We start from the raw sequence: 22,874 nt of genomic DNA, 5'->3' as shown, positions 1-22,874 counted from the left end.
AATCATATTCTATCATCAGAACCGACAAGCCAAACTAATACCAAGCTTCACGATGTTAAGCTATTTAATAAGAACTTCAACTTGTACCTTTCTTGGAATGTAGCGCTTTGATTGGATTGTACGCTGGCAAATACAGGCAATCAGAGCAATCAACAGTAATCATTATGCCTTATTGTTTACAGACTTTCTGTCACAAATTCTGATTGGCCGAATTCACTATCATACAATCCAACCAAATCGTTGCATTGACAAACTCCACAATACAAAAAAGGTGGCTATTGCAATCAAGGTATAAGATGAAGTTCGTAATACCATGACATTGTGAAAATGACCAAGATCAAAAGAAGAGATTTGTGTGTTTCTATAAAGGCTTTTTTAGCAAAGTATTTTAGGATAGGCAATAGGAGCGATGCAAGATGTTGGGGAATCATTCAATACAATAGATTAGATTTAAACATAAACATAAACAAACATTATCTACATAAAAAGGATCAAAACTAAATCATAAATTTATCCCTCTTTCATATCCTTAATCCCACTTTCATATCCTTAATCCCCCTTTCATATCCTTAATCCCCCTTTCATATCCTTATAACAACCCCATGCAACCCACTACATCATGCCTCAAGACAGTTAAGGGCCGCTAGATTGGTGTCTTCTACTCGTTTCCGATTCATGGACTGAAGTAGATGTTCAATAAAACAATTTGGAACAGAGTTCAGAACAAGTTCTGTGTGTCCCGAAAAATAGCAGGTGCAGACAGAATTCAAAATGGCAGAGAAAAAATTAGAAATAAAAATTTTGAATGTGACATATCTGATTTCATAGATGCCAAACTTAAAACAGACTTAACCAATCGAGCGCCACCTTGAAACAGCCAACTATACCTCAGAAAATGGGAGATAACTCTAGTTTGGAAGAAAATAATTCAGACCACAATATAATAGTATAATAATTAAAATAAAGTGTACTAACCTGTATAGCCAATGTTGAGAGAGGGCTGCTGCTAATAAAAATGTTGTACAACAACCAAATACAACATTTATAGTTAGATCCTACAAAATTAAATACAGAGGTATCAGTTAAATAGCAAACAGTGCTGGCAGGGTATTTCGGAGGATGCTATCATAAGAATATTGTATTGTTTGCTGTCAGTGACAGATACAGTGGGGGTACAGAAGGGGATATTTGCCCCCATAGAAAAATTTAAAATCTATGAGAGGCTTGTAACTATGACACCTATACAGAATTGCCACATTTTGAATTCAGTCTCGACAGTTGCCTTCCACCATCTCCCATTCAATAACTCTGCCCCTTAATTGTACCTCAAATTTCAACATTCCTCCCCACTATTCAGTCACTCTGCCCCCTAATTGTACCTCCAGTCTCAACATTTCCCCCCCTCCCTATTCAGTCACTCTGCCCCCTAATTGTAACCCCCAGTCTCTACATTCCACCCCCCACCCTCCTCCATTCAGTCGCTGTGCCCCCTATTTGTACCCACAGTCTCGAGATCTGGCGATGTCACTGTCTTCTGGTGTATTAATGTTTTTTTAGTGTTTTAGACAAACTTGTATTGACATATGACTAAATATCATTCAAATTCAGAAGAAATCGAAAGTAGAGGTTTCTCTCCTATACCAAAGTAAAAGATATTATACTACGAGATGTGCTCTATGAAATGAAATGAAATGAATTGAGTTTTTATGTCCTACTGTATGATATTCTCTAGTCAATTAGATTAAAACATAATAGTAAAAAAAAACCACTGACCTGAAGTAGAATAACAACCACTATTAAATTTAATGGAACTCGGAAACAATTCATTATAGTTGCTCGAGCTGTAATAAAAAAAAGTTTTTAATATCTTATTGTTCATGAAATATATGTGACAATACATTCTGAAAAGAGATACAGATGGTTGAAATGAACCTCTACCAGTTTATAAAGTAGATATTGAGGTTGTGGTGTGGAATTTAATCAGACAATCGAGACTGATAGTTGTAATAAAGCTCTACTAATTTACATAGCAACACCCTCGAGACTTGGGTTTTTAATAGGAAGCAGACTGACTCAATAGGGACGACAACTGTCGAGGATGAATTCAAATTGCGGCAACTCTGTGGAGGCGTCTTGTTGCTAGCCCCTCCTAGGGGGTTTGAAAGTGTTCTACCAAGAACATTTTCAAAACATTTGATTGTTTTGTTGCATTTTGACACATATTTTGGGGCAAAAACGTTTACAACTAAAGTTTTTAAATTTGTTAAAAAGAAAGTGGGGGTAATATTGGGGGTGCAATTACTGCCAGCTGCCCCCTCCTTTTCCCCCTTAAAGAGACTATATCCTGATAATATATACTTACTTTCTTCAGGTACATATTTACCACGTAGTGTACCAATAGAGGGCCAGAATATACCAACACATGTTTCAAATACAATAAACCCAATAAATATCACAGTTTGATTCTAGAAGATAAATAAACAATAAGTAAGACATATTGACAAGTTCCTCTCAATCACCAACTTATTATCCTGTCATAGGTTTCTGATATTGATTGGTGAATCTAAGAAACCAGAGTTTCAAAACAAAGGCAACAGGCAGAATCGTATCATTGTATCAAAATTAGGGAAGATTCATGCTTATTTAACCTCGGCTTTATAAAAACAGTTGAATCTAAGCCACACTAAGCTCTCCCAGCTCTGCAGTGCCAACTAAACTTTCATTTAGTTGGCTGCTAATTCTACAGAACACGTTGTCATGCAGCAAATATTTCTACAACCAATATTGGCTGGGTTCACACAAAGTGGACAAAAGGCAAAGAAATCTGATAGTTTTGAGTATTAATTGCAGGGATGTTATATTAAACTACTTACCCCATGAAATAATATTGGTGTTAACAATGCTAATGATGATATGAATAATACAACTCTGAAAATAATAATATTTTGAGATGAGTTTTTCCTTGCTACATTAGCCAGATCTATATAGACCTTCAGGGATGTCAAGTTAGACAACTCTTAATGTAAAATAAACATTATTAGCTATGTGGACTCTCTAAAAGAGATGCCTCGTTGACATACCCAAATACATTTAAAAAATATTAGCTATGTGGACTCTCTGATAGGGATACTGCATTGACAAACCTAAATACCAAATAAACACTAGTTATGTGGACACTCTAAAAGAGATGTCTTGTTGACAAAACCAAAAGACAAATAAACAATATTAGCTATGTGGACACTCTAAAAGGGATGCTGAGATGACAAACCTAAATACCACATAAACATTATTAGATTCTGTGGACTTTCCAAATAAAAAGGTATGTTAAACACAAATAACAAATTTTCTAAGCGGACTCTCTGAAAGGGATGCCAAGTTGACAAACGCAAAAAACAAATAGACAATATTAGCTATGTGGACTCTCTGAAATGGATTGTGAATTGATAAACCCAGTCCAGTAACAATATAAAACAACAGACCTACCTCATGAACGACTCGACTGAGGTAAATTTTGACAATAATTTAAACATTGATGATCCTATCATAATGGCTACCTAAAAATAGAAGTTATATTTGTCAAATAATTCATTTCCTTGCTATTTATACCTGGCATAATGACTTGATATTTCTCCATGTAAAACTCTGCACTTTCGACAAATTCTTAGCATAGGATTTCATCAGAAATAAGGCCATGTTTCATTTGATTGATAGACTCGATATATAGATCAGTTACACAAAGGGGCAGAATTTTGAATTCAAAACGAACCTACCATAAAAGCAGCAAAGATATGTCCATGAGGAATGGCACCACGATGACCATCTTCTGTCATCTTATCTTCTAATAGATTTCTTTGATTGGGACTGGGTAAAACTGGGGTGAGAGCTGGGGTCCATTCTAATACAAATATATACATAGACCCTTCAAACATAGCTTGAATCAAACCTAAACACAGAACTTTCTGATCTGAAATAATCAAATATTATACTGACAGTATATTACGAATATGATCAAAAATTATTCATAATTCTCATTTTGAATATCGTGGATTTAGTTTAATATCACATTTAATGGGCCTCTAAAACTATGTTTAATTATGGACAGTGTCCTAATACTATCAATTTTTATAAATTTCTGTAATTGTAATTTGAATCTTCTAATATAGTTGAAGCGGTACATCAGTTAACCGATTTCGGGTGGGATTTCACAGGTAATGGGGTCTAATTTGAGATTGTCGGTTAACCATCAATTTTATTAGAAGTTATAAGAAAGGATTTTTGACGGCAAATTCGTCACTTAATGAGACTATAAACTGTTCCTTTCTTCACTGATTGAACACCAGGTATAAAACTGACTCATCAATAAATTCAATACGGGTAAGAAAAGGTTATTGCTGAAAATTATCCAGTTGGTAAAAACATTATTTATTACTATAGATTAATGGAGATAACATACCTGTTTTTATAGTAGATATTGCCTTATGAAATGATTCTCTAATATTAGAAGATTTATCACCATAGTTATCTGGCCATGTCATGAGAGTTATAATAACCATTATAGTCAATACACCCATTGATAGGTCAAACGGTGCTCTGAAAATAAACAAACAAGTACTATTAATCAGTACTACAAAACAAAACTAGAATTCCTAATAATCATATTGGCAATACATTGGTAACAGCTAATGATCTTTTTATCTGAGAAAGTATATCAATCCTAAATGAAGAAGTATTAAGTGGTATCAGGTGTCTAGAATAAGCATACCCTGCCTGAAGCCATTCAAATTAATCGAATAACATCTTACCCTAGCCTGTTTGGCAATACCTAGCATTAATCGTATGTATCAGGTGTCTAGAGTAAGCATACCCTGCCTGAATCCATTTGAATTAATCAAATAGCATCTTATCGTGGCCGGTTTAGCAATATGAAATATAATTAAAGTAAATTCTCACACGAAACCAAAAATATCAGCGAAATATTGAGCTACCAGACCAGCAAATATAGCAACCAGAGAATTTCCTAGTACAGCATTACTGAATATATTACTTAATAACTCACTCTCAAAGCCACGCTGTAAAACAAAACATAAATACAATTTAGGTAAAAATATAACTAAATACATTACTTAGTAATTAGTTCTCAAAACCACACTGTTATTTATAGAATTAGATAAATATCGTGGGTGACGACTTGAAACCTTCTATATACCATATTTGGTACCGTTTAAAAGTTCTTAAAACACGGAATTGATGATCAAAACCTCTTATTCTTAGTTTGATTGTAAATAACCCAAAAACCACCAATGAAATAACACATAGATAACCTGTCAGATTTAAAACCTTGTATACGGTACTGTATTAATATACGAGTTATTCGTTCAATAGGCCGCAGTTCTCAAATTGTTATACAAGGTTTAAATTTTCAAAGAATGATAACCACTTATAGCGGTAAAAAAAATATCCAAAAAGATTTTAACAAAATACGCGTACGAATAGTTTTGTGTTTTTTCTAGCAGAGTAATTTCGCGTGATATATCGTTATACGAGGTTTCAAGCCATCACCCACAATATGCTACTTAATATTCAAAAATCACTTTCAAATCCACGCAAGAAACTAATCACTAATCCTGTGATATACTTACCTTATTGTGTTCACACACTAACCATGATTCAAAGGCACTGTATAATATAGAGGTAGCTATTCCTCCTAGCAGACGTCCCAACATCAGAATCCAGAAATTGTTGAAATGCTGAAGGTAGAAAATATTTTACTCATACTATCAATCTACTGGGTCGAGATAATCGTCTTAGACAATCGACTGAAATCTCAAACTATTTCTACCTTGTTTTACTTTAGTTTAACATTACATTTATGAATTTTCCTGATTTCACATGAATTTGATAATGGTGCAGGTACACATTCAGTCTTGGTCGCTAATTTTTGTCGCGGATTGGAATCTTGAGTAAAATTTACTGTACCCATGCTTCAAGGAAAAGATTATCGCATTACCGAGATTGCCATAGCCGATTGTTTTATCATCCAATCGGATTCACTTTCCTTTCAATATCACATTTGATTATCGTAATTATAGACAGTGTAATTGACTGGATCAATTTTTGTCTCTTCGTGTGCCCACAGCCAGTCGGCGAAACACATGACAAGTCTAGTCGGCGCCAAAATTCACCTACCAAGACGGTTTCGTGTGCAGACAGATAACTAGCTAATTAACACATTTCTAAGTTTGGTTTGTCTCATAAAACTCAGGTGATCCCTTTAAGTTTGTAAAAAGATATTTTGAGTGGTTAAAATTCACTGCCTCAGATACTTGGATTAAGTGAACCAAAGCCCATCTATTCATACAAAAGGCTGTATGATTTAAACCATGATGAGCTCAGCTGACAAAAATGAAATGAATGGAGTTTTATTTCCTACGTTTCTGCACCATGTGGGCTAATGAACATGGACATTAGTCTGCTCTTTTTTGATTTCCAACTGTCAAGGGATCTTTAACCTGCACAGTCTATAGCACATGGGACCTCGGTTTATGTCCCATCCAAATGACTGGACGCTTTTTCCATGTAGCCCAGAAAGAAAAGGACCTCCATTGGCTTGCTCAAAACAGGATGTCCTGGACCTCTATTCTCATACAATCTTAAGTTTTAAAAGTCAGATATAAGAGACTCCATTTTAATAATAATATGCACTCATTGTTCTATGATAGCTTATGCTAGATAAACTTTCGGAAAAGAAACCCTAATTCCAAAATAATGGACAAGAACTTTGCTATTAATTGATTGAAATTTGAAAATGTTGGGAAACCACATGTTTACATCTTAATAGAACAATCAGACATAATCAAATAAAACACGGTTAACAGACTCAATTGTATCAAATAATACACAGATAATAAGCCTATAAAATGTAACAGCTGTAATAAAATATCTATACAATTATTGATTCTTCAATTTCTTTACTATATCAACAATCCGGTATAATATACCCGTAGGTAAAACATGCTTCATCTTCTTTCGGACCATGACTTTATATGTCAATTAACAGTTTGTTCATTTCTATCATTCTTTTTCACCATATAAAGTTAAGAGTTGGTGAGACGAATGATATTTTTTGTGTATTTATATAAAAATCAATATGTTGTAGAACACTAGTATAAATAATTAAGTTACAATTCCCATGAAACTGGCAAATTCCCCTTTCACAGACAAAATGGTTGTAACTCTTGACTCCCAATGAGAAAAGAGCCACTGTTAATAGCATTTTAGAGTTCGGAAAAAAAAGAACATAACACATTTTATGATCATTATTTGCAGTGATGGTCATCCATAAATTGTGTTTAGTCATGTTTTCATCTTCACAAACTCAAGCTATTACAATCTTTGTCCAATACCTTGACTACAATAATAGTCTTGTATCACAGAATGTAGCGATTTGATTGGATAGTATGCCAGAGAACACAGCCAATCAGGAAGATGGCTTATTTTTTACAGCCGCTAATTGGCTGTATTTCCTATCATACACTCCAACCAAAAAGGTGACTATTGCAGTCAAGGTAAAAGACAAAGTTGTAAAAGCTTGATATTATGAAGATGTCATGTTCTTAGAAATATTTCTACCTACCTTTGTGATACAGGCCAATCCATACAATACACCATATAAAATACAGTTTGTTTTTCTCCCACTGAAATATAAACAGTAATCAAATTAATAAAACACGGATATACTACTCTAAATATTAATTGAAAGCTTAGTGTCAGCACCTGTAAAGTTGTCTAAATATTTACTTTACCAGATGATAGAGCTCAATTTCAGCTATCTGTATAGTTGTCTAAATATTTACTTTACCAGATGATAGAGCTCAATTTCAGCTATCTGTATCGTTGTCTAAATATTTACTTTACCAGCCAATAGAGCTCAATTTCAGCTATCTGTATAGTCATCTAAATATTTACTTTACCAGCTGATAGAGCTCAATTTCAGCTATCTGTATAGTCATCTAAATATTTACTTTACCAGCTGATAGAGCTCAATTTCAGCTATCTGTATAGTCATCTAAATATTTACTTTACCAGATGATAGAGCTCAATTTCAGCTATCTGTATAGTCATCTAAATATTTACTTTACCAGCTGATAGAGCTCAATTTCAGCGATCAGTATCTAGTCGTCTTAATATTTACTTTACCGGCTGATAGAGCTCAATTTCAGCTATCTGTATAGTTGTCTAAATATTTACTTTACCAGCTGATAGAGCTCAATTTCAGCTATCTGTATAGTCATCTAAATATTTACTTTACCAGCTGATAGAACTCTATTTCAGCTATCTGTATAGTCATCTAAATATTTACTTTACCAGCTGATAGAGCTCAATTTCAGCTATCTGTATAGTCATCTAAATATTTACTTTACCAGCTGATAGAGCTCAATTTCAGCTGTCGGTCGAGTTGTCTAAATATATACTTCAGGAAAAGAAGCTTACAAAAGCATAATTTTGGATAAAATATCCACTTGCAAATGATCAGAGATAATATATATTATATTACAGTAAATATCATGGTATTTAGTGATTCATGGTCTATCTTGCTGTTGATAAGAGGGTTTGAAAAAAGGTTTAAAGCCAGCCATGTAGAGGTGGGTAAGTCTCCCAAAATATTATTACCGAGTACTTACTATTTATCAGCAAAAGAACCAACAATGGTACCAAACATCATACTGGAACCAAATCCTGCTACAAACAATCGATCAATCTGATGGGGAGTCATTCCATAGTTTTCATACAAGGCATAGACATGTGGTCCCTGTAACCAGTCCCCAGCTGAAAAATAGGTAAAAATTGTCAAGAGGACTTCTTAACTTTATCTTAGCTTCACAATGTCAAGACAAATCTGTCAACACCAGTTTGTTTGTTTCGCCTGTCTTTCATCCATGGTGAAGAAAAGAACTATGACCACATCCTACTCCTTCGCCAAGATTCAAAATGAACTTGTGATGGTACAGTGAAAGTGAAACTTCACTTTACTGAGCTTTGAAGCTTGCTATGCTTAAGCGAAGAAAATCCTGTGCTTTGCTTAGCGAAGTATAAACTGGTCTTAATGCAGTCAACTCAAATTGAAGTCTAAAGATGTGATTTTAGCCCCTCTGTCTACACTGTACAAATTTATGGTTGAATTGTCAACTTAATGTGGGTTGAAATAGATCAAATTTGCACTTCACGCATAGAATAACATATTCACACTAAAGTCCATCAGTGTCAAAGCCTAGTTATGTGTATTTATAGCACACTTTAGATTGATCCATGAGTAGTGAAAATAATGAAATTTGTTCTCTGCCATTTTCATTAGGCCGTCAGTGAATTGATTGGCTGTCTCAGTCCATAACATGGACTAAATGAAAATTATTAAATTATTCTCTGCCAATTTTCTGAAGGCCATAAGCAAGGTTAGGTTGTCACGCTTGAGGTCATTAACATTCATTAAAGCATTGCGTTTGACTGTGTATTTATAGTCTTTTTTTTAAACTATCCAAAGCACTGAGTAAAAAGACAAGTACCTAGATCTACATCAATTGGGTGATTAGGGTGCACTTGCTTGGGGTGCTCACATTCTTTGGTGTAATAGTGCCCACCTGAATCCTTATTCGGTCTAGTACACACCTTGTGTATAAAAACAATTGATGTTGCCATTGAAAATTAATTGATAAGTCAATAAATTGATTAACCTTTAACATTATAAGACCAAATAATTAAAACAAAATGAAATACCTACCCATTGCCAGTAAATACACCACCAAATACGATCTTTGAAAGTTGGAGAAGCTTGCATTGTTTACAGGTGACAAAGTCGATCTTGTGTACAAAAACAAAACAGCACAGACGACACATAAAATCCAGAATCCCAGTAGAAAGATATTCATTTTTAAAAGTTACGTGTTCACTTGAACATCTGTTGTGGGTTTATTCTAAGTCCATCGATTGTGAATTATTTAATACTTTCAGTTCAATTTATTATGCTCGAGTTGCCATTGGGTCAAAGGGACGTTACTCTTAAAACACCGGACTCAGACAACTAATATTTCTATGGAATAAACTGACTGAACATAGAGTTATGAATATAACTTAATTTATAATTCAATGGTAAAAATCACTGGTGCATAGCTAGATAAAACTTGTTTGGATTCGTTTTAAATAACCCACACCCTTAATTTTTTTAAATTAAAATCTATACAATAGTTATTGCAAGGCTTTTAAGAGTCTGTTCTTAATAATAGTAACCAACACGTTTAGGTTCATTGACTTCTATACGGTAGTCCGACTTTTCAGATCCTGGTATAAGGGCAGATGTTTTGATCTACGGTGGCTTATATAGACCTTTATTGCTCTACAAATTGATGTATTGAGTACTATTTTAACAGTGGTATTTCTATATCACTCTACAATTGATGTTTTGAGTACTATTTTAACAGTGGTATTTCTATATCACTCTACAATTGATGTATTGAGCACTATTTTAACAGTGGTATTTCTATATCACTCTACAATTGATGTATTGAGTACTATTTTAACAGTGGTATTTCTATATCACTCTACAATTGATGTATTGAGCACTATTTTAACAGTGGTATTTCTATATCGCTCTACAATTGATGTATTGAGCACTATTTTAACAGTGGTATTTCTATATCACTCTACAATTGATGTATTGAGCACTATTTTAACAGTGGTATTTCTATATCACTCTACAATTGATGTACTGAGCACTATTTTAACAGTGGTATTTCCATATCACTCTACAATTGATGTATTGAGCACTATTTTAACAGTGGTATTTCTATATCACTCTACAATTGATGTATTGAGCACTATTTTAACAGTGGTATTTCTATATTGCTCTACAATTGATGTATTGAGAAAATATTTTATTATTGTAGGTCTATATAATATATAACTGTCTCTTAAAAATGTTTTATAATATAAACTTTCTTTGCTGCATTCTGTCACATGTTTTGGACAAAATTTCTTGGAAACAAGTGAGGGGTGGGGGTACAGAGTATCATTTTAAAGGTGTAGGGGTAAATGTCTCACTAGCGCTACATCTGGTCCTAAACATAATCATGTCTCTCATTGTCCACTGCATTACGTTGTCCGCCTTTATTAGTCCAATCTGTTAACACATAGAATAAACGCGATTATAATACGTAAGTTACTAATCAGCGCTTCAAATCAATATCGATTATCTACACCAGCCGTAGGGTGATTAGACGAGATTTATAATCTTTTAGATAAAAACCAGGGCAAAAAAACTGTCATAAATAAAGATCAAATATTATAGATTCATTCATTCATTCATTCATTCATTCGTTCGTTCGTTCGTTCGTTCAAATATCACAACTATTAATTCAACCACTTGATAAATAGAATTGAATGTAGCCATTATGTATTATGTATTGTATAATAAAAGAAGTAAGGAGACACCTCATAAGGAAGTCTGAAACATCTGCCTCTATTCTAGCCTCTGATGGATATTTTGACAGTAACTGAGTAAGTTGTCGGCTGGATTAGAGTAAGGAAATAGGCTCTGTTTAATGAGGATTTTCCACATCTTCATTATTCAGCCCTAGCTGTGAATTAGTGCTTGGTAGGTCTAACGCTAATCATGCCACCATACGATATGGTATGGGATAAATTTAACATTTTATCTGCAAAGTTTCAATATTTATTGATTTATATAATAATATTGTATAACTGTGATATTTGGTATTGTATTTCACAGTTATTTATATAAATTTAGAAGTTATCATTAATAAATTTAGACGTTATTATTATCATCATTATGTAGTTGATAGGGTTGGTTAAAGGGACAGATGCTCCATGTTTTTTACCAATCGTAGGCCCTACTTTAGCTTCGGAAAAGGGAATTTATTTTGTTTATGGTTATTGAATGAGTTATCTTTCCTCATTTGGCCTACGCAATTCGCAGTTGTAAAGTGGGTACTGAGTAAGTCGCGTCAATCATCATTCAATACGACCCAGCTGTAAATGGGTTCTGAGTAGGCTAAGTAGGCTTAACATTTCCTCATTATTTTAGTCGACCCAGCTATTAAGTCGCTACTGCAGAAATCATCGTTCAAATAGCCTTGTAAATGGTTACTGAACAAGTTATCTTTTCTCATAATTCCAATCGATCCACCAGTAAATAGCTACTGAATAAGTTATTGTTCCTTATTAGGCCTATACACAATTCGACCAAAAGTAATTTGACGCTTAATCCCGGAAGCGTTGTAACATATTGTTATTGTCAAGAGGTTTGCTCAAGAACCAACTGGAAGACAGAATCCCCGATAGTTTAGTAGGGTGCACCACTTTCACGATCCATACCTATTTATATACGGTCATATTAAAGTCCATTATTAGAGTAAACAATAGCGCCTAGTATTTAAATCAAACTATATGGATATAGGGAAAAGGGATTATTAGATTACGTGTGTATAGTTAGTGTTTATAAGCCTGGCTGAAAACAATATGGCCGACCCTTAGCAACCAGTTTGATTAAGCAATAGGCTAGTTCTATACATATTGATTTTTGTTACCGATCATTGAATATCCATATAACAAGTAAGTCACCTTTTTTGGTCTATTTCAATTTTTACCGTTTTAATGAATGGATTCTAAAAGTCACGGCTTATTGAGAGTACCTGTCTTAAATATGGCACCATACTGAAGCCTAGTCAAAGACTATTTTAGAAGTCTAGATCTTGTGGGTGGTAGTTAAAAGACCAAAAGATAGACGGGTCTTTATCTTACAGAAAATAAATTCCCTCTGTTTGGTTATGAAAATACCCCCCCCCCCCCTTTCTTTCCGCTGTAGGCCTAGCCCATTTGTCCATTTGTCTGACGAATCAGAAGAGTAAAAATGATGTGGAGAGATGATTCGATTTCAACAACCTTAGGTTCATAATTGACGCAATCATGACTTTTTGTCTGAAGTCGTTTACCGTGATTTGGGAGACTCCCGAGTAATCTGTTCTGGTTTGTGGGTGAGCTCACTATCGCGAGCTTAATGTCAATCCCCCAACCGCCATCGCTTCTGCTTGTACATTACATTTGAAGACCATTAACTATCCGAAAATTTCGATAATAACCATCATATTTTGGACTTTTTTCAGTGTTTCAACAACAACCCGGTGCTCCAGGTCCAGCACCACCACAAAGTAAGTTTAAGTCTAAAGATTCTCCCCTGTCCAGTGAGCTCGCTTATTTTGCTCAAACGCATATATTCAACTTCTATTAGCTTTCATGATGAGGATTGTATATCCGAAATACGATACGTAATCGCAACATGGTGTGCTTTAATCGATTAGATAGAAGAAACATTCTGACACAATTTGGGGGAATGTTTTTTTTTTATAAAAATCATAATTTTTTGTCATTTCGTAGAAATGAAATGGGGCCTTTACTGACCCTGTAACGATTCACGTCTAACTTTTTTACGTTTTTCAGGATGGCAGCCAGGGATGGGTGGTCCTCCACCACCAGATTTCAGACAGGGACAAGGACCACCAATAATGGGTGGACCGGAAATGCCCCCACAACAACCCATGCCTCCACCCTCAATGCAGGGAATGCCCATGTTACAAGGTTACCAGAACGTTGGAGGATTTGGAATGAGTAAGTTATTTTTTCATCTTATTTCTTGAATATTTTTGTGCAATTTTAATGGCACCTTATTTAGCATCAATCAATATTTATAATCAATCAATATTTAGAATCAATCAATATTTGTAATCAATTATTGAATTTTTCTAACTCTGCTCGGTGAACAATATATAAATCTGTTTCTATAATATACGCCCACTGCAACTTACCTATGAAATATACTCCTGAATGGTATTCAGCAAACTAGGATTTTTACTCGCTATTTCAATATATGTCTTTACTATATATCACAGAGTATCTTAAGATGAGGAGTCATCATTTAAACATTCAAACGCAGATAATTCTGGACACACATGGATTTGAAGGCTCAAATTTCGACAGTGAGCTGTCAACACTATTACTGATTGGCTCAGCTAAAAAAAATCTATTTTCTTAGACTAAAGTATGATTTGTGAAAAAAAAAATATAACCTGAAAATAATTCTATAACATCTTTTTTTTTTCAGTGGCACCCATGGCCCCACCCCCGCCGCCTCCCCCTCCCCAAGGTGACCCACCACATGTACAGTTTGACGAGTAAGTCATAAAATAAATTTTAGTTTATTTCCTCTCCGTTCTGAAAACAGCATCATATATAATATTTTCCAGTTACTGCCCGTGGAAACTTTCAGCTGGTATGCCCATTTCAAAGATGCAAAAAATGGAAAATGAGCAGTGTAATGCCACTCTTTTCGCCAAATTGTCGTGATGACAGGAGACAACCTCCGTCACTGATATATTGTTATGATAATATATTAAATATTAATTTCAGTGTAGCTGAATTAAATGAACAGCAATGTCGAGAGGCGATGTTTCAGTTCGTCAGTGAAAATTGTTGTTACAGTAAGGGCCCGGCTCAGGAAATGGTTATAGACAAAATTATTCCACATAATGCCTTACATGTAAGTATATCATTGTATTAGATCAGATATACATATTAATAATCAGTTTACAAATACAGGAACTTCTGTTTACTCATTTCATTTTACATTTTTGTTTCAATTTTTCTCAATTTTATTATAAATCTGTTATTTTATATTATTTTATTTCGTTTATATTTTAATTTTTACTTTTTTTTATTTTATTTGATTTCATTTTTCTTTTATTTTATTTTTTGTTTCAATTTTTTCTCAGTTTATTATTTTAAATTTCATTTTTTATATTTCACTCCATTTGGTTTAATTTAATTTTGATTTAATAATGTTTCAGATTTGTTTTATATTGTCTTAATTTATTCAAAAATATCATTGTCATATAACTTATGATTCTATTTGATTTGAGTACTTATTTGAATAATTTAATGCATTTCAGTATACCCTAGAAACTTTTTGTGAAGGGCGATCTACTGGGTATGTTAATGAACCATTTAGGGGTGGAATGATTGACGGTCCGGAGAATGGTATGCCCCCACCCCCATTCGCTATACCTTGTAACCCTGACAGTATGTTTGATGATCATGTCAAGTTATTAGAGGTACCCCACACAGCCACTGTTCGGGTGAGTTCAAATTTACTTTCCTATTTCCAAAAATTTAATATATATTTAATTATACATGTAATTAATTAATTAATTAATTAATTAATTAATTAATTAATTAATTAATTAATTAATTAATTAATTAATTAATTAATTAATTCATTCATTCATTCATTCATTCATTTATTCATTCATTCATTAATTCATTAATTCATTAATTCATTCATTCATTCATTCATTTATTCATTCATTCATTAATTCATTAATTCATTCATTCATTCATTCATTCATTCATTCATCCAGTACCTCAAACATGAAATATAAATAGGCAGCGTTCTTCCAGGAAAACGTTATTGCGTTTGCTCTTCTAATATCCAACTCTGTAGGGATCTGTAACGTGCATAGATTGTGGCGAAAGGGCCTTTCACACTCACATATTTACTCAATTGCAAATATGAGTGTTGTCAATCCGTGTAAATGTTTTGCCCATGATCGTTTCAACCCAAATTCCTTTCCAATCAATAGAAATGAATATGAAATAGTTTCGGACGTTCTGAATTGAGAATGACCTTTGTCTTAACCTAAGAATTTTGTCATTTTGAAAAAAGATGGATCTATCTGTCTTGTTTCCTATACTGTCAATAACTTTTCATGTGTTTCACTTTCAGCCTTGTCACATGTGTGATGCCCGTGGGTGGGTTCGATGTCGTGTGTGTCATGGTTGGGGTCAGAACAGATGTAATACTTGTGGTGGGGATGGTCGGGTCACGAGACATGACCCAGAGAGAGGGTCCTATCAAGACATGTGTTTCCGGTGTCACGGAGATGGACGAGTCAGGTAAACCTTATCTTAAAAATTGTAAAATGAGGAAATATCTTAGTGATGCAGGTAAGAGAGGCTGACATGGAAAATTCGGATGGGACAATAAACCGGTGTCCTGTGTGCTACAGGCTGTGCACGTTAAAGATCCATGGACAGAAAAAGAGCAGGCCAATGCCACTGTCCTGGCAAAATTCCCCTCATTGCACACCCGTCTTGATTAGCCGAGATGGTGCAGAAACGCAAGACGTAAAAAACTCCATTCATCTCATCTCATCTCTGATTGGGTTGATAAGGTGAAATCCTAGATGAACAAATATAATCGATATTCTATAACGGATAACATTCATCTAGCTAGGAGATTACCTTTAAAATTATACCGACGCATTGACTCGCCTATTGGTCATTTATCTAAACGGCCGATCAGATCAGATAAGACTGTAGCTGTTACAAGTTAAGTTGAAACTAATTGCTGTCATTAGCATCCATGTTTTCATTATAACTTGTAATTCACTAGAATGTATCTTAGTTTTAACTTGCTGTCTATTTCTAGAGACTTTGATAGCAATTTTTTACAGTTGTCAGCTGTCTAATAACGTCTGGATTCTTACTGGTAGAAAGTTTGACAGTTGTAATTGACAGTTATCAGACAGCGTGTATGAGACCGATACAAACCATGAGTTATTGCCCCTGATTATTTGTATATTTCAGTTGTAATCGATGTGGTGGCGATGGAAGAGTCACGTGTAAAGAATGTGACGGTTATTGTAATTTAAAATGTTTTATTCAAATGAAAGTTACTTAGTAAGTCATATACTGTATATTTTCGAGACTAATGCGCACTTAATATAACGCGCACATTTATTGCTACTGGCATTTGAATTCAAAATTCTTAGGATATGAAAAGCTGGAATTTCTAAAAGATTAGAAAAAAACACTATGGCTATTATTCTTGTTGTTTTTTTCAGTTGTAATCACAAGGGTGATCATATCATAGAGAAAACTGATCTCCCGGATGAATTAATAAGAGATGTACAGGGCAGTGTGGTATTTGAACAGGTTATGTTACCGGTAAGTTCAAAATAAATTTCTCTCTGCGACAGAGCTTTATGCGTGTGTTCGTTAAACCATTGTAGCCATGATATCCATGTCTTTTTTCAGGTATGGCCCATATCAGCTTATCCTTTAGACGAGATTAACCAGTGCTCTAATAATTTATGTAATCAACATAGAACTGCTTTCCAGACGGAAAAATACCTCCAACAGGTGAGATATAAGAGTGGATTTTTGTTAACCATAAGATATAGCAATATTCTAGTTATATCTGTCAGTTATTGCAACCATCATGACATCTTATCACAATGACTAAAGATGGTTTTCCTTATTTTTTTAGTGTCAAATTAAGCAAACTATTTGATTATTTGGTGTTTCTAATGAATTATCATGCATTCTTAATCATATCGGCATGTTCTTATTGCATATAATTAAGAGTTTTAACCAATCATAAATGTCCATGTGTGTACTGGATAAACAAAAAAACACTTTTGACCTTTCTTGATCGGTCACTTATTGGAATTCTGCTGGTAATTCTCTTCTAATTTAGTTAATTTATGAATTAATTATGGACATGTGAGACAAACTGGTATTTTCCAAGTCATTAGAACACCTCTACTTTCTATTCATATAAGTATTTTAAAAATGAAAATAAGGGAACCCATATTTGAAAGTGGCTGTTAAATAACAAATTCAATGAAGTAAAAATACTCATTCTAATTACACTCTTAAACGTCTTCACGCAAAGAACAATTTACAAGATACAATTCTTGACGAAATTCTTTCAATTTCCATTTTGGTGTGTGTTTAGGCAGGCAGGGTATGCTGTCTCTTCTATCTTCTAGATACCTGATATCATTTTTCATAATGACATATTTCCTCCTTTATATTGATATATATATACAATTCCTCGTGTGTAAAGTTCATTTTGCTGCAACCAATGTATTGTCAAGATGTTATTTTGTGTTTCGGGTTTCGTTTTGTGGTTTATATCGTTAGTACTAGGGTTTATTATTTGTAATACTGCTGTTCCTGCTAACTGTCAATTTTGGAGACGATCAGGAATCACGAGTCACGTGTGATATTATGAATAAGTAATATTTTTATTTCAGAGACAACAACTAAGAGCAGTACCAGTAACAGAAGTTCACTATAGCTGGGATGATAATAATCTCAGGTTCTGGGTATATGGTAAAGAGAGGAAGGTCTACTGTCCGGATTACCCCAAACAATGTTGTTGTACTATCTTATAATATTATTAATATTTATACTCCCGTAACTTGAGGCATGAAGTCTTTCCTTAATAAGAGGTATCCAAGTGACAAAGCACAAAGCACAAAGCAGCCAAAATGAATTCTATAATAAATAAATGAATAAATGAATAATTAATAAATTAATAAATGAATCGATAATTTAATATTTAATTTAATTTAATTTAATTTAATTTAATTTAATTTAATTTAATTTAATTTAATTTAATTTAATTTAATTTAATTTAATTTAATTTAATTTAATTTAATTTAATTTAATTTTTAATATGAATTTTAAATTGAATTTGAATTTGAATTTGAATTTATTCTAATTAATTAATTAATCTAGGAAACAACTCTTTTCATTGCCTCAAATCTTGTAATAAGAATTGGCTAATAAGTCTAGAGTGTTAAATATCGTTCCGTAGGCGAGACATTCCAAAGAACCATGCAGCATTCATACGATACAATTTGTCTGACTAGTTACACATCACATCTGACATCTGCCATGATAAACACATAGTTTCATCTGTCCAGCATTAAACCAACCAGTATTTAATTCCACTCTACTAACTTGTTTTTGATATTGTTGATTTTTGTTAATAAAATTTAATCCGTGATTTTTTATCAGTTGGAAATCAATGGTGATGATTATTGTTGTCTGAAAATGTTTTTTAGTTTACTGATTACCTCCCTTGTAATAATTAGGGTAGCCACATTTTTATTCGGGTTCTTTTCACAATATTTGAGCAACCATGATCTATTGCAAAGAAAGAAAGAAAAGAATAAAAACAACTAGGACTATATTTTACAAGGGTAAAAGCTTAGGTTCACAACTAAGGATCTTTTCTACCAGCAGGTCCTTTGTCAAACCTATAGGGATTGATCTTTCTCTGATTATCAGTACTCATTTACAGCTGGGTCGACTGGAATTACGAGATATTCCTTGAGAAGATTATTGTAGTCTGAAATTGAAATAGAAACGAAATTGTTACCTCCCTTGTTACAGATCTAAATCTATACACAATCGCGATACTTTTGAAACGTTACTATTATATAATATGATGGCTTTTGAGGTACCAAGACATTTGGGCTTGGACCAGATTTACAGTTTGTTTGCATCACCACTGTTCAGACCCGTAGCCCGACTTGATGTAGGCCTATTTGAAGGAGCAAGGGGGTCTGGTGTTTAGTTGCAGTAATGATATTGGTTGGCCCTCACACTATTTTTTTGGAGGGGGGGGGGGGGGGAGGATGCATTTTTTTCGAGGTACCACTTCTCCCTCTTCTCCTCCTTGCCCCCTTCCCCCTGTGGCCACGGACCTGCTAATCTGGCCAAGCCACAGTAATTATAGTGTATTTGAAATGGCTACGTCATATTCTGACCATCGAAGTCTTCCTGAGGTCTACGGCCAACACAGGCGTCAAGAAGGTATATCGGAATTGTGAAATAGAAGCAATGGTTGTCAACAGATTAGCTGAACAATTTTCATCAGCTAATTCTATTCTTTATTTTCAAACTCTGTGAGACAGATGCGATTAAAGTAGGCCTACATCTGAAGATGAAAGAAGCACCCATTTGCAACCTTTTAATGTCATTTCTCTCCCCTTTCATTTCTACTTTCAATTTATCTTTATTTTGTCAGATTTCTCCAATGTTTATATTTTGATATGTGAGTGTGACAAGTGAAACAGAAGGTATAAAGTGTTTAATTGCCGAGTAAAGTCGGGATCAATTTACTCATCACTGAACCAACCCACTATCCGTGTTGCTCTTGGTACATTACTTAAAGTTACATTAATATTACGGTTAATGTTGGTTAAAGGTGTTATGCCACGAATATAAACATTTATCTCTTCTTGTAGCATTTGATACGTTACTTAATATCACATTAACATTCAGTGTTGATTGAAGAGTTTACACCACGAATATAAACATTTAATTTCCATTTAGAGAAACGTATTGATTGTGTTTATTGGATTTTAAAAGCTACCTGCTGATTTTAAACAAACATACTTCACTCAATCAGAAAATAGGTTTGATGGCATGGCAACAACAGTGCTTTCAGACTAAAAACACAATGCTCTTGTCTACTGCCAAAACAACCTACTAGCCAGCTGTATGCTGTATTCCAAATTGACAAAAAAAAATGCCTTTATACCAAACAATCTGCTAGCTGGCTGGACGCGATAGTTTTGGTATTCTTATTCTAACTGCACAGTCAACTGCCATCGTATCAAACAATCTGCCAGCAATTAGAAGATGGTTTTCAAAGCTTTGTCTAAACACAAACAATTTTTCTAGGTTGTGTGGATACGATGGTATTTGAATAAAGGTATAACACCTTTAACCATTACACATGCATCTAAATGTAAAAATATTGTTAAAAAAATTGACATGCGTCTCTCATATAGAAAGGAAGAAATCCATCTGTTCTTCAGAACACCCAACTATCTAAAAACAAAGACGAAAAAATGACACAATTTTCTTTAATTTATATTTAGCATTGATCATGGTCTTGGTCAATATTAATATTGATAATAGTATTTGATTGGAGGAATATTTTCAATGAATACTTGGACTTAAAAATTGTTTCCTGCTTTCTAGAGTTCATCACGTATGATAGACAAAACGTTAAACATTTGGTAATTGTTTAGAGATAACGAATGTGCCCTCAGAAACAGATTTAAATCTTAAAATATTAGCAATTGCTATACACAGAAGGACAATAATATATGGAAAGAAAGGGACAAAAACTCTGAATTCTGGCTCCATTTTTTTTATTCAAAACTCATGATGAAATTGTTCCAGGATGCAGAAATTCGTTAGTTGTAAAAGGCAGGACACTACGGCAAAAATGACTCGTTCAATCCAATGCCTTATTTATCATAAATTTCAAATTCAGTGTGGTCTAATTATTTAGTTGGAAATATACAAAATATTCTCATTTTGAAAGCTAATAAATTTGATGATTTGCCAAATATTTGAGTTAAATCGGTCCAAGCAAATTGAATAATTTCATAATAATATGGAAATCTAGTGTAAAGTATTCAAAACAATTCGAAAGTTTGTCAAAACATGACCAAGTTGAAGGGACACGCAGTTCATCTGTCAGTGATGTAACGTCATGAGGTCAGAGGTTATTTACCTTACAAGCCCCAATTTCTACTTTCTCATACTTTTAAACTATTTATAGAAACAATGGAGTTTTACGTCGAGCATTTCAGACATGCCACAATCTAATTTAAATAAGGTTATAATTTCGTTTCCTGTTTTTTTTTCTTGATGTTTGCATTGTAATCTAACAAGGTTTGTAGCGTAGTCCTGTTCTAATGACGTCCTTTAAAACCAATCAGAGCGTGGCATGTATAAGTCCCGTTTCTTGATAACGTTGACGAATTGTGGAATAGCGAAATCCAAAGTAGAACCATGACAACCACTTTTGGTTTCGCTAGCTCGCAAACCGTTCTTGTTAAAAGGAATCTATCATCAACAAAATTTTCGCACGAGTTTTAGTTCCGGTTGTATCAGTTAATGCTTGAATTCAATCAACAAGGAGCCAAAAAATTTAAGTGGCAGAGAGCATGATTGGCCTAAAAAATAAAAAAATAAAATGTTATGTTATAGACTCAGAATTACTATTCAGGTCCCATTCTAGGCATATGGATTAGTGGCAGCCATCTAAATATTGTTTCTACATCTTCACTAGTTTGTAACCTGGTATGTCGAAGATGCAGGACCCCCTGCTGATTTGCCTTACGTTTTTCATCTGCTTCAAGAATTAGACACAATCTATCAGCCCATTACACAACATTTTTAAATGACAAAAAATAATAAACAAGACAAAACAAAAAATAGCGGGGATAAATAATGTAAAAATAATGACATTTATATCCAAAATATTATTCCAACCTTCTAGAGAACGGAATGACAACAAACTCACTGGGATACTCGAGTATCGAATTAAACTGGCTCTGTTAACCTCAGTCTTATGGGGGTATACATTTGTCAATATTGGTTTTCAAGAAGGGGAGTCTGGAAACATTTGGATTCAGTTTTCTTTGTGTTTTTAATTGATTAAATTTGTTACTTGTTCATTCAATACATTAAGAAATCTGTACAAGTCTGAAAATAAATTGAAAATGTACAAACGTAATTTCCGTATGTGACGTCACTAGTTAGATAATATCCTATCATATGACGTCAACAACTTATTTATCAAGCCAATGAAAACCATCTAAATAGGTCTTAAATTGATGAGATGAAAACCTTTCTTTGAGGTGTGAATAATTAAGTACTGTATTGATACATAATAATAGAAAAAATCGAACGTGTCTTGACCCATAACTCCTGTATTCTCTAATTTCTACTATATTAGTAATACCGCACTGTACACTGTACCCACGAAAACCGTCGGTCTACCTGCTTTGTTCCAACATTTTTGCAACTGAAACGTGGAAATCATATTTCAGGATCCTATTCCTTAAGCATCGGTAGGTGTATATTGTTTGTTTGTAGAATATAAACATTATTATATACTACTGGTGTGTATGGAACATCATCGGTACGATGAT

The 22,874-nt window shown here is 33.8% G+C and overlaps 2 protein-coding genes across 2 annotated transcripts; one reads left to right on the top strand and one right to left on the bottom strand.

The window, feature by feature from the left end:
* Positions 1-908: 908 nt before the first annotated feature.
* Positions 909-9,923, bottom strand: LOTGIDRAFT_134790 (hypothetical protein; the record flags this gene model as incomplete). Its single annotated transcript, XM_009068720.1, has 13 exons — positions 909-1,055; positions 1,774-1,841; positions 2,363-2,465; positions 2,874-2,928; positions 3,484-3,554; positions 3,771-3,830; positions 3,873-3,964; positions 4,454-4,590; positions 4,951-5,069; positions 5,640-5,747; positions 7,634-7,694; positions 8,682-8,826; positions 9,776-9,923. 13 exons carry the CDS (start codon positions 9,921-9,923, stop codon positions 909-911), a joined length of 1,314 nt encoding a protein of 437 aa, XP_009066968.1.
* Positions 9,924-14,380: 4,457 nt separating this feature from the next.
* LOTGIDRAFT_134754 (hypothetical protein) lies at positions 14,381-18,302 on the top strand (the record flags this gene model as incomplete). Its single annotated transcript, XM_009068719.1, has 7 exons — positions 14,381-14,602; positions 15,012-15,197; positions 15,845-16,014; positions 16,708-16,800; positions 16,965-17,067; positions 17,158-17,262; positions 18,162-18,302. 7 exons carry the CDS (start codon positions 14,381-14,383, stop codon positions 18,300-18,302), a joined length of 1,020 nt encoding a protein of 339 aa, XP_009066967.1.
* Between the last annotated feature and the right edge of the window lie 4,572 nt (positions 18,303-22,874).

Source organism: Lottia gigantea (genome assembly GCF_000327385.1).
Source record: "Lottia gigantea unplaced genomic scaffold LOTGIsca_93, whole genome shotgun sequence".
NCBI classification, from domain to species: domain Eukaryota; kingdom Metazoa; phylum Mollusca; class Gastropoda; family Lottiidae; genus Lottia; species Lottia gigantea.
This window is presented reverse-complemented; position numbering and strand designations above follow the sequence as displayed.